This window comes from Salarias fasciatus, chromosome 16, assembly GCF_902148845.1.
Source record: "Salarias fasciatus chromosome 16, fSalaFa1.1, whole genome shotgun sequence".
In the NCBI taxonomy this organism is placed as follows: domain Eukaryota; kingdom Metazoa; phylum Chordata; class Actinopteri; order Blenniiformes; family Blenniidae; genus Salarias; species Salarias fasciatus.
In genome coordinates this window covers 19,380,080-19,393,036 of record NC_043760.1, presented here as the reverse complement: position 1 = coordinate 19,393,036, position 12,957 = coordinate 19,380,080, and the positions used below count along the sequence as shown (strand labels likewise).

General features: G+C 41.3%; 1 protein-coding gene across 5 annotated transcripts in view; it reads right to left on the bottom strand.

Annotated features, from left to right (window-relative positions):
* abca12 (ATP-binding cassette, sub-family A (ABC1), member 12) overlaps nucleotides 1-12,957 on the bottom strand; it is a 78,465-nt gene that overhangs the window by 52,732 nt on the left and 12,776 nt on the right. Inside the window, exons 19-30 of one of the 5 annotated variants that reach the window (XM_030111441.1) lie at nucleotides 9,751-12,369; nucleotides 7,731-7,843; nucleotides 7,408-7,475; nucleotides 6,851-7,167; nucleotides 5,340-5,452; nucleotides 5,017-5,084; nucleotides 4,460-4,776; nucleotides 3,175-3,287; nucleotides 2,851-2,918; nucleotides 1,743-2,101; nucleotides 922-1,034; nucleotides 598-665 (exon numbers count right to left, since the gene is read on the bottom strand). In XM_030111441.1, the coding sequence (XP_029967301.1) occupies nucleotides 598-665; nucleotides 922-1,034; nucleotides 1,743-2,101; nucleotides 2,851-2,918; nucleotides 3,175-3,287; nucleotides 4,460-4,776; nucleotides 5,017-5,084; nucleotides 5,340-5,452; nucleotides 6,851-7,167; nucleotides 7,408-7,475; nucleotides 7,731-7,843; nucleotides 9,751-12,369 (4,336 nt within the window). The remainder of the gene's footprint in view (nucleotides 1-597; nucleotides 666-921; nucleotides 1,035-1,742; nucleotides 2,102-2,850; nucleotides 2,919-3,174; nucleotides 3,288-4,459; nucleotides 4,777-5,016; nucleotides 5,085-5,339; nucleotides 5,453-6,850; nucleotides 7,168-7,407; nucleotides 7,476-7,730; nucleotides 7,844-9,750; nucleotides 12,370-12,957) is intronic. The other 4 variants (XM_030111442.1, XM_030111443.1, XM_030111444.1 and 1 more) reach the window with 4 other exon arrangements.

The following is a 12,957-nucleotide window of genomic DNA, read 5'->3' as shown; positions in this document are numbered from 1 at the left end:
TTCCAAAGCTGATGAAACATAGGTTTACATGACTTTTGGACGAGGCAACTAAAGTCCAACACAAAATATTATTGGAGTCTTGGACTCTGACTGACAAGCTTAGGACAATAACAATGACATCTTACTATCAACTGAGGAACAAAGTAAGAATTAAAAGGCTAATTATTTTAGTTGAATAAAGACAACCTGATTTATGCATTCATCTTTAGCAGACCAGACCATTGAAACACTGTGTCTCCAGGTCTTACAAAAAAATATAATCTCAGCGTGGTTATGATTTTGTTGTGAACTGTTCGGACCAACAGGGTCTTCCGGATCAAACCTGCTTTGTGTTCAGGGTTAAAACAAAACATCCAAGCAATGCATTGAAGCTTTATGCAACAAATAAAAAAGAACAAGCCCCGAGAAATCTGTGGGATATCACAACACAAGGCTGAAGATAATGTTTGTGACTGTCTTTCAGTCATCATCTGATCTATACTGTTCCTGTTTGGTGCAAAGCTTCCTGACTGACTTTATCCCTATTATCTGCTGTGCAAATTAAGTTACTGTACCTTTTAATACTCTTAAAATGATATACTGTATAGAAATCTTTACCTGGCGAATCATCTCAATCCAACCTCCTTCAGATGTATTTTGAAAAGTTGCCCAGAGACTGGAGTTTCCTGAAATCATAAAACACACTGTCAACCAAAGACCTCAGTTAAGCAGCATATCAACAACCTTCTTAATGTAAAAATTTGAGCAAAACAAAGTACTCTTGCATCAAGCAATACAAAAGTTGTGATTTTTCTTCTTCCATGTACTTTTTTCTTCAGGCTGTGGGGCATGGCAGCGCCAACAATGAAGTGACCTTCTCCATCAAAGTCATCTAGATTGAACAAGACGGCATCTCACAGTGACCGAGAGAAGCTGACTTACCGTCACCAGACGCCAAGATGTACTCAGTGGCGTTAATGAGGGTGGAGATGTAATAATGTTCAGTGCTGTTTGGCGGCAGGAAGCTCAGGACTACCTTCATCTCATTGACAATCCTTTAAAAACAAATCAATATCTCGCATCAGCACAACCAAAAGAGACTCTGTGCTCAATGATAAACGAAGAGGTAACAGTGCTATATATACACTACCAACGGACAAAACACTGGAAAATGTGACGCTGTGACGTTTTGGAAGCAGGTGAAAATTTCCATCTAAAATGACTTGATGACTTTTAATACATACTGATGAGGAGAAACTGCAAGTGAAAACAAGAATCACACACACACACACACACACACACACTACAGAGCTGCTTCTTCTGTTATGAAAATCAAACTGGTGAAAAAAGGCTTTTGAGGCAGAAAAGCAAAGCACGTCACTCAACCCGGTTAAGATGTTCTGCAGAACAGCACAATTGAGTACACGTCGAAACAAATTTATGCCTTTGTGTTGTTCGTTGTTAAATAATATTGCTCCTTAACACAAATCAATTAAAAGTCGCTTTGGTTTACATTGCTCTGTTATTATGATGGTGTTACTGTAAGTTAATATAATATTTTGTGCTTTACACTTTAATGATAATGGAAGTTATTTATTTTATACCACATATATACCTAGTTTATTATCTTATTCCCTGTCATTTACTTACAATAAAAATGCTGTGATGCAGTACAATCTGGAAGTTATTCTGCAGTGAAAAGTGATGTGACAAAACATTGTGTCAAATGTGTCCAATAAGGTCACTTTTACAGCATTACTCACAGTTCATTCCAATTGTCCGGTCCTCCCCCCTCAGAGATGGTCTCAAAATATGTGGTTGTCGCTTTGATGAGAGGAATCAGGTATCCTGCTGCTCCTTCCGGTATTACGTGTGAAACGACCTTCTCGACTCTCGTCAGGATGCGGAGGGAAATGTGACGTGACAAAGCGAAGCTCATGTTTGGATGGAGAGTCAGACTCAGTGAATCTCGCACAATTTCCAGGATGCTCTGCTGCACCGGACGCGGCAGGCTCCCCAGGGTCGGAGACAGGAGGTCCATGAAAGTGCGCCCAATTTCCAAGATGGCAGCTGAGAAGGCGTCACTTTGAGGATCACCTGTATTTTCAGCCACCATTACGATCTGGATGATATTGAGAAATAATACAAAAGCAAAAATATGAGTTGTTTTCTGGTCTTTCAAAACCAAGCTTCACCTCAAGGAGTTGGGCATTCATTTCCCTTCCATTAATGAAATATGATTAAAAAGAGTACTGAACATAAAGCTAAAAACAACACATTGATCGACATGTCATGTTAAGGTGTGTACGTCATGTCTCTCAACACTAACAGTGGCAAAATATCACTCCGAGCTTTACTGCATCTTGATTCTGCATTGAACACTGCTGACCATGACGTATAGCTAGACCACCTCGAACCCTGGTTGGCGTCTATGGCACAGCACTAAACTGGCTAGAATCTTATTGAAATGATCAGGTTTTCTTTGTTTTTGTCGATACTGTCAAGTCTGAAATGGACAAAATTGCAAGCGTTTGCAATTGCACAATTTCCAGGTCTTCCAAAAAATGTAATATCAGCGTAGTCATGATATGTTGTGAACCGTCTGGACCTACAGGGTCTTCCGGATCAAACCTACTTTATGTTCAGGGTCAAAACAAAACATCCAAGCAATGTATTAAGGCTTTATGGAACAAGTAAAAAAGAACAAGCCCCTAGAAAATTGTGGGAGATCACATCACCTGACTGTTCCTGTTTGGTGCAAAGCTCTCTGACTGACCTTATCGCTATTATCTGCTGTGCAAAAGAAGTTACTGTACCTTTTACACAAACAAATAAATATTCTTAAATGATATACTGTACAGAAATCTTTACCTGGCGAATCATCTCAATCCAACCTCCTTCAGATGTATTTTGAAAATTTGCCCAGAAACTGGAGTTTCCTGAAATCATAAAACACACTGTCAACCAAAGACCTCAGTTAAGCAGCATATCAACAATCTTCTTAGCGTAAAAATTTGAGCAAAACAAAGTACTCTTGCATCAAGCAATACAAAAGTTGTGATTATTCTTCTTCCATGTATTTTTATCTTCAGGCTGTGGGGCATGGCAGCGCCAACAATGAAGTGACCTTCTCCATCAAAGTCATCTAGATTGAACAAGACGGCATCTCACAGTGACCGAGAGAAGCTGACTTACCGTCACCAGACGCCAAGATGTACTCAGTGGCGTTAATGAGGGTGGAGATGTAATAATGTTCAGTGCTGTTTGGCGGCAGGAAGCTCAGGACTACCTTCATCTCATTGACAATCCTTCAAAAACAAATCAATATCTCACATCAGCGCAACCAAAAGAGACTCTGTGCTCAATGACAAACAAAGAGGACACAGCGCTATACTGTATATATGGTACAAATGGGCAACACACTGGAGAATTTGGCACTGTGATGTTTTGGAAGCAGGTGAAAATCTCCATTTAAAATGACTTGATGAGGAAAAACTGCAAAAAGCACATACTGAGCCACTTGGCTGCAAGTGAAAACAATAATTACATACAATTAGGGATGGGACGAGATCTCGTGTCACGAGGTCTCGCGAGATCGAATGCCGCGAGATTAAGTACGTTTATATCAAGGCAAAAACTCTTTATTAACTGGAATATTGAGGGAATGATACATTACAAGGCGCACAGTCATATAAATATGTGTAAACCCCTGAATATGCTCATATTCATATTTAAAAATCCGGTCGAAAAGGACATGAAATACTGTTCTGCGCATGTTCTATCTGCAAGGAATCTTGGTCTTTTGAGTCCACAAACTACTTGTGATACAGTTTAATTGATACGACGTAAAGAAAATGTGCGGAAACGATCGTTCAGTTCTTCTCTTTTATTGAAAAAACGGTGCATCGCATCAATGCACATTTTACCACGTCTTACCGGCTCACACTCTTTTTCTAACAGCATGCAGAGAGAGCCTGCAGCGGCTGCGGCGCCCTTCTTCCTCTGTGGTGTCTGTGTAAAATAAGGTTGAACATGCAAACAGCGCACCTAGTGGCATGAAGCGCAAATGCAGTCATGGCGTCGTCTGTGCGCCGCGGTTTGAATGGGAATAGGGGAACTAGGCGGCCGCCTCGGGCGCAGTGTAGAGCGGAGGGCAACGTGGCCGTACAAGGGGCACTCCGACCCGACACTCCATGCTCCGACGCTGCATGTGAGTAACGCGCTGCCCCCCCGCCCCCCCAGATCTCGTGGACTCAATCTCGCGAGACATCTCGTCCCGTGAAATTTGTGTCTCGTCCCACCCCTACATACAATCTCAATCAAAACACACACATGCACACTACAGCTTAAAAACACAGCCAGTAATCACTACCAGGTTTTGGAATGTATTCAATTTGAAAGTTATTCTTCAGTGAAAAGTGATGTGACAAGACATTGTGTCAAATGTGTCAAATAAGGTCAATTTAACAGCATTACTCACAGTTCATTCCACTTGTCCGGTCCTCCCCCACCAGAGATGGTCCTGAAGTATGTGTTTATCACTTTGATTATTGCAAGCGGGAATCCTGCGGCCTCTTGTGGGATTACATCTGTAACGATGTGTTCTGCTCTCTTGAGGATGTGCAGGGAAACGTTGCGAGATGAAGCAAAGCTCATGTTTGGATGGACAATCAGACTCAGTGAATCTCGCACAATTTCCAGGATGTTCTCTTGTACAGGGTGTGGCAGCAGTCCCGTCTGTGTGTTCAGGAGGTCCAGAGCAGTTCGGATGATTTCCAAGATAGCGGATGACAAGGCCTGTGTTGTGGAAAAAAACAACGTCAAGTCTGGAAAGACTGGAAAGGTTGAAAACATTTCAACGAAAAGCGATGTGCATATTAATACCTCTTTCATTCAAATAATATGATAAAGACAGTGCTGAACATAAAGCTTGAATACCATTGAACAGCACACTTCTTAAGAGTGGAAAATGTTTATTGCTTTAAAACGTATGAACAAATTAAACATTTATGACCTACTCCAGTGTTTGAGCTTTACCTGACTCATCATTCCCGACACATTTCCCTCTGCTGCATTTTCAAAAGCTGCCCAGAGACTCATGTTTCCTGAAATCATAAAATGAAACAAAATTGGATCTCAGTTTAATATTGAACATATAAACACTGCTCATGTTAAAGTTGAGAACAATGAATTCTAGCTTTAAACAAGAGAGACGACTTTTTTTATCTCCTGTTATCCTCGGGGTGTCGGGTATTGTCAGACTGAACAATGACGTGCACTAAAGTTACGTTCGCTCTGTCTCTTTCATCAAGATTCAACGTGATGATAAGATTCACAGTGATAGTGAGACGCTGACTTACCTTGGCCAGATTCCAAGATGAAGTTAGTGATGTTAATGAGTTCAGAGATGTAATACTGGGCCGTGCTGTTTGGTGGCAGGAGGCTTTGGATCGTATTCATCTCATTTAAAATCCTAGAAAAAAAAAATCAATAAATCAATATGTGATATCTGAGCAACCAAAATCATGTTTTTCGCAAATGCTGAATGTGCAGTTTTGCATATTGTGTTTTAAATACATCCTTTTTTATTGTTTTTATTTACAGCGTCACTTCTTTGTTGTTGATGAAAAACTTCATCTTCAATGCTTCGCTGATTTTCGATATCTATAGAAAAGAACTGCAGTAAAAACACCTTTTGTCCAGTTGGTGCAGTGGTAACAAGCCATAAATCACTTACTATCTCCTTTGAGATGCAAAAGCAAGACAACAGCCTGGACAAAACTGAATAAACACATCGGTTAGAGTACACACTGTCAGGGACTTGGACAAAGGACCCAAAAGCTCAGCACGTCGGAGAGATTTAGTTTCGTAAGTTGATAAGTCAAAAAGTGCTGCAGTCAAAGGCCAATACACACAGCATCAGAGGGACAAAAGGAGCAGCCTGAAGACGGCATCCAAAATACAAGATGAGAGATCAAAATCCACAGAGAACTATGAGACTTAACAAAACAGAGATCAAACAGCTAAAAGGCTACAAACACAGTCAAATTGACAAACAAGACACGATGTGACCAAATGTCAAGCTACAAAATTGAGGACTGGCAAAAAATATGAACGATAAACCATGAACTAATCAGAATCATCACACCAGAACTAAGAATGACAAGACAACTTTAAAACCCCAGAAATACTAAGGAGGCTTTAGATCTGAAACCCTAAGAGGGAGCTATGAAGGGACAAAACCCTTCACCTGTCCCAAAACAGGAAACACCAGGTCCATGTCCACAATCTATTCTTTTAGAGTTTAACGGAGTAAAACAATGGCTGATTCTTGTGGCTGAAAGTCACATTGATATATTTAAAAAAAAAAAAAAGCATAAAATGAAGACTGTGGTTTTAGGCACAGATAAACAAAACATTTAGCTGAAAGTTGTTCGAATTCTCTACTGAGCAGCAGGATTAAGTTAAATCCTCACAAAGTTTATCCCACTGTGTGCTTTCACTCAAGGCTCATAAAGCACCATTATACAAGCTCCTGATTACAAAGATTACTCATTTTTAATATAGTTTTATTATAATCTGATAACGTATTCGCTGCATTTAAGTATTTCAACTTCAGCTATTGTAAAATACATTTCCTTCTTTATCATGCTAGCCAATTTAATGATTACACCTACAAAAGAATCATTTTGAGGCATCAGTTATTCTAAAGTAATTTTAAGGAAATGTGACTTTTTTTGAGGAGATTTTATAGTGATCAATACTTTCTCCAAATTTTAGCTACCAGGCCTTTTTTTTTTAAATTTCAACTGTAACTCAGGGACCGCATGCCAAATACATCCAAAGAGGTCAATTTAACAGTATTACTCACAGTTCATTCCACTTGTCCGGTCCTCCCCCACCAGAGATGGTCCTGAAGTATGTGGTTATCACTTTGATTATTGCAAGCGGGAATCCTGCGGCCTCTTGTGGGATTACATCTGTAACGATGTGTTCTGCTCTCTTGAGGATGTGCAGGGAAATGTTGCGCGATGAAGTGAAGCTCATGTTTGGATGGAGAATCAGACTCAGTGAATCTTGCACAATTTCCAGGATGTTCTCTTGTACAGGGTGTGGCAGCAGTCCCGTCTGTGTGTTCAGGAGGTCCAGAGCAGTTCGGATGATTTCCAAGACAGCAGATGACAAGGCCTGTGTTGTGGAAAAAAACAACGTCAAGTCTGGAAAGACTGGAAAGGTTGAAAACATTTCAACGAAAAGCGATGTGCATATTAATACCTCTTTCATTCAAATAATATGATAAAGACAGTGCTGAACATAAAGCTTGAATACCATTGAACAGCACACTTCTTAAGAGTGGAAAATGTTTATTGCTTTTAAACATATGAAAAAATTAAACATTTATGACCTACTCCAGTGTTTGAGCTTTACCTGACTCATCATTCCCGACACATTTCCCTCTGCTGCATTTTCAAAAGCTGCCCAGAGACTCATGTTTCCTGAAATCATAAAATGAAACAAAATTGGATCTCAGTTTAATATTGAACATATAAACACTGCTCATGTTAAAGTTGAGAACAAAGAATTCTAGCTTTAAACAAGAGAGACGACTTTTTTTATCTCCTGTTGTCCTCGGGGTGTCGGGTATTGTCAGACTGAACAATGACGTGCACTGAAGTTACGTTCGCTCTGTCTCTTTCATCAAGATTCAACGTGATGATAAGATTCGCAGTGATAGTGAGACGCTGACTTACCTTGGCCAGATTCCAAGACGAAGTTAGTGATGTTAATGAGTTCAGAGATGTAATACTGGGCCGTGCTGTTTGGTGGCAGGAGGCTTTGGATCGTTTTCATCTCATTTAAAATCCTAGAAAATAAAAAAAAATCAATAAATCAATATGTGATATCTGAGCAACCAAGATCATGTTTCTCGCAAAAGCTGAATGTGCAGTTTTGCATATTGTGCTTTAATTACATCCTTTTTAAATTATTTTTATTTACAGTGTCACTTCTTTGTTGTTGATTAAAAACTTCATCTTAAAGCTCGTGTCCGGAGTTTTGAAAGAGAGAGGTTTTTTTAATCCAACATATCGAGGTTCCGCCCTCCTTATGCTTTCGTGAGCTGCCATGCCACGCCCCTTTAATTGTGCTCGCGCATTACCTATGGGGTAAAAATGAGTGCCTCCAGTCCTACAGCATCGTACATGTTTAGCCGTTTACGGCGGATGTTTAGCAGACAATGGGTATATCCGAGGTAAGCGTAAATTCTCTCCGACTGCGCGCACACGTTGATTGACAGCATGACAAAGCGGAAGAAGGAAATCTATTGGCTGAAGCTGACCGGCGCTTTTTCGGATAACATGGGGGTCTATGAGACGAAGGCGGAACTCATAAAAAATGTTTATATTGCTTTTTGCTAATATCATATTATAGTATCGAAGCAGACTGACACATTTAGGCTCTGTTAAAAAAACGATACATACATTGGAAATTAACGGAAACTCCTTACACGAGCTTTGAATGCTCCGCTGATTTTCGATATATAAAAACACCTTTTGTCCAGTTGGTGCCGTGGAAACAAGCCGTAAATCACTTACTATATCCTTTGAGATGCAAAAGCAAGACAACAGCCCGGACAAAACTGAATAAACACAGCAGTTAGAGTACACACTGTCAAGGACTTGGACAAAGGACCCAAAAGTTCAGCAAGTCGGAGAGATTTAGTTTTGTAGGTTGATAAGTCAAAAAGTGCTGCAGTCAAAGGCCAATACACACAGAATCAGAGGGACAAAGGGAGCAGCCTGAAGACGTCATCCAAAATACAAGATGAGAGATCAAAATCCACACAGAACTGAGACTTAACGAAACAGGTGATCAAACGTCTGAAAGGCTACAAACACAGTCAAATTGACACACAAGACACGATGTGACCAAATGTCAAGCTACTAGACTGAGGACAACGCCTCGCTTGATAAAGAACAAAAACACTTAAAATGACACTAGAAGTTTACTCATATGTACAAATAAAAACAACTGAAAATTGAAAACCTGCAATTCTGAGGAACACCCCCCCCTCCCCCAAAAAAAAGAAAAAGGATACATTTGAACAAAATAGGATGTTTGGTCATCCGAATAAAACACATTCGGAGCGCGGAGCAATGAGACACAGCTGCAATCATTCAAGAGGTAATCATAGAGAAAGAGAACAGTGGAGCACAGGCGGGCTGATTCTGACACACACCGATCTAACACACCACATTTAACCTGGAGGACATAACCACAACATGAAATGTTCACTAGCAAAAAGCATTAACTATAAACCAAGAACCAACAACCCCCCCCAAAACAAGAAACACCAGGTCCATGTCCACAATCTATTCTTTTAGAGTTTAACGGAGTAAAACAATGGCTGATTCTTGTGGCTGAAAGTCACATTGAAAAAATACATACCATAAAATGATGGCTGTGGTTTTTAGACACGGATAAACAAAACACTTAATTGAAAGTTGGTCAATGCTGTGTTGAGCAGCCGGATTAGGTTACATTCTCATTATCTCATTATGCCATTTAATGATTACAACTAATTAAAAAAAAAGAAGGAGTTACTCATTATTTCAAAGGGATTTTAAGGAAATTTTACTTTTAGAGGTGATTTTGTAATGATCAATACTTTCTCCAAAATGTAGCTTCCAGACCTGTTTTTATTTTTATAGCTATAAAGAGGAGCAGCATGTCAAATGTATCCAAAGAGATCAATATAACAGCACTACTCACAGTTCATTCCACTTGTCCGGTCCTCCCCCCTCAGAGATGGTCCTGAAGTATGTGGTTATCACTTTGATTATTGCAAGCGGGAATCCTGCGGCCTCTTGTGGGATTATATCTGTAACGATGTGTTCTGCTCTCTTGAGGATGCGCAGGGAAATGTTGCGCGATGAAGCGAAGCTCATGTTTGGATGGACAATCAGACTCAGTGAGTCTCGCACAATTTCCAGGATGTTCTCTTGTACGGCATGTGGCAGGGGTCCCGTGGCTGTGGTCGCCAGGTGCATGGTGGTCTGGACTGCTTTTAAGATGGCCGCTGTGAAGGCTTCACTTTGCAGACCGCCTGATTCAGCCAACATTATGGCTTCATTAAGGGACCGTGTGATATTGTTAATTACGGAGAGGTAAGCCTGCTGGTCACCACTGAGAAACGCAGGCAGCGTTTGCATCAAGTCTCGGATGTCTGTCAGACGTTCAGACACGAGGACGGAGGAGTTTCCCCATTGCAGCATGTTTGTGAGCACCAGCGGGACACTGGGCTGTTTCATCCACTCCTGAATGAATCCGAGATAGAGTTTGATTTGCTGTTCAGTTGAATAAAGAACGGATTCATTGAACAACTGATAGTCTTGAATCATATTCTGATATTCTAGATTCATCTTGATTGAATCCCAAAGACGATCAAGAATTTCGACAGATGTCAAGCCAATCATCTTCAGTCCCGCACCGTCTACTGGACGCTGTAGATTGTTCATCAAGTTCTCAATCCTGTTGCTGATAAACATGGATAAGTTGGTCTGTGCCAGCTGTATGGTCACCTGCATCTGCGCTACTTGGAAGAAGGGCTGAAGGAACTCTGAGGCTGAACTGTTCCTGGTGATGGTTTCCAGTTTTTGCAAGTACCACCCCACAAGCTGTAGATAAACAGTCTGAGCTCGCACGGGATCATTCATCAAGGTGGCGTTAAACAATTCGTTAGGATCGATGCTGGCAATGAAGCGTATGAGGCCCTCCACCACCCTGATTTCTCTCATGATCTCGGGAGAGTTGAGCTGGTTCTGATGCAGGACGGTCTTGATGTTGGACAGGGTGCTGTTCAGGGCCTGCACGAGAATCCTGTCTGGGCTCGAACTGAAGTTAGCTTGGATGGTGTCACTGATCGTCCTGTTGACAATTTGTGGGATTAAGGAAAGGACGGCCCTGTTATCATGGAGCGAGGGCACTTGCATCAAAAACCCACTGAGCCTGTTCACCAGTTCTGTCACGCAATGAACCGTCACCATCGGGTCATCCTGGGGCTGGAAACACTGCTGGACGTTGACAAGTTCCAACATGGTTACCAACAGCTCTCCTATGTCGGTACCTCCAGCTAGCTCAGCAAACATTTGTAGTTCCTGGAAAGTCAGACCTGACTGAATCAGGGCATTCTGGAGACTCGTCACAGTAATATTTGGTGCAGCTATGGCCAATCTGATGAAATTCACAACTTCTTTGAATGACACAACCGAAGGAACGGCGTTTGGCGGCAAGAGGAATGACAAAACAGTGGACGCTATCTCCTGATCTTCTTCACTAGTCATCACCAAACTGAGTTTAGCCACTTCAATGCTGTCATTCCCATTCCCTGAGATGATCATATCTAACACCTGATCCAGGAAGGTGAAGATTTCTGAAATTCCAACCAAGCAGTTTTGGCCTGATGGACAATTTGCAGCTTGATGCTGCAATTTTTTCAAATTCTGAAGAAAGTAAGTAGCATTTTCTTGGACCTCTGGTGGCAAGACTGCAACAAACTTCATGATGACAGTGTCCTGTGCAGCATCTGGTCCCATCTGAGTGAGGTTGTGTATGCCCTCAGGGGTGAAGAGGTGGAGGAAGTCCATGACTGACAGGCTGAGATCTGTGACTTGAGCCATGCTGAGCTGCCCATTTGGTGACAGAAGTTGATCGATCTTTTGCATTCTGAACAGAGAAATTATAAATTTTTGAATTTCCTGAAGGTAGAGAAGAATGGCGTCAGCTACATTGGTATTGGGAGAAACCAATGTGTTCAGCAACTCTGTGGCACTGAGGATGGTTTCCACGAGACCTGCTGACGTCTGGTTGGTAAAAGGCTGAAGCGCCGCTTTGACATGGGCAAGTTTATCAGGATGTATGTCTCCAACATAGGTCAGCAGAGAGTTTCCCATGATGTGAGAGAGAGGGATTGTGAGGTTACCCCCCACTGAGAGGAACTCTACTATCAGTGATTGCAGATCAGGCATTGTTGGATCTGACTCATTGAAGGTAAAAATGTGCTGGTTGTGTCTGCCAAGCTGCGAGGCGACATGAAGAACTGTGCTGACATTTACTGGATCGTCGCTGAGGATCACAGGTAGAAGTGGACCCAGGCCTGTGGACTCGAACAGGTTACTGACGAGTGGACCCATCACGCTGGGATCATTGATGTTTTCATCCGAGAGAGTGGAGATCTTCTGGACAAACTCATTCAGCTCATTGATCAAGTTAATCAGATACGCGGAGAGGGCATCTCCGCCTTCGATTTCCTGTTTAAGAAACAAGGATGCCAATCCCTTATAGGTGTTGCCATACACGTGCTGCAGCAGATTCACAGCTCCTTTGAGGCTGCTGTGAAGACAAGAGAGGAATGGGGAAACGCTGTTTAAAAACTGCAACCAGAATAACAGGTATAACAAAGAAAACAACGTGACCAACAACAAATAATGCTATTTGCTCTTCTTCTGATTACTTGACATAAAAAAATGAGCTAGAGGTAGAGCAACACCTTGCTTCTTTACCAAAATCATTAAGTTCTTTGCGTCATTTCAAATTCAACCATTTTTGGATATAGTCTCTTTTTTATGCCAACATGGGGGTTAACAGGCACAAAAGCAATAATGAGAATTAGCACCAAAGGTTTTTCATATTGTGCTTTTTTCCACTCAATGGGATGAAAAATAGCAGACACAATTTCACCATTCATCATATTTGAACCTTATTCATACAGGACAAAAGAAGAAGGTGTGAGTCATAATGTTATGTAACACTTGCCAAGAATGTAAATAAAAACATTGTTCTTTTCTGAATGATTGTTCCACTGATTTAACATGGGATTAAGAACTGAGAGTCAACAAAAGATAAAACGAATCTCCACTTCACTGTAAAGTGAATGCCTAACAGCCTTATTCAAAAATCACAATTCGCAAGCGGTGGCAC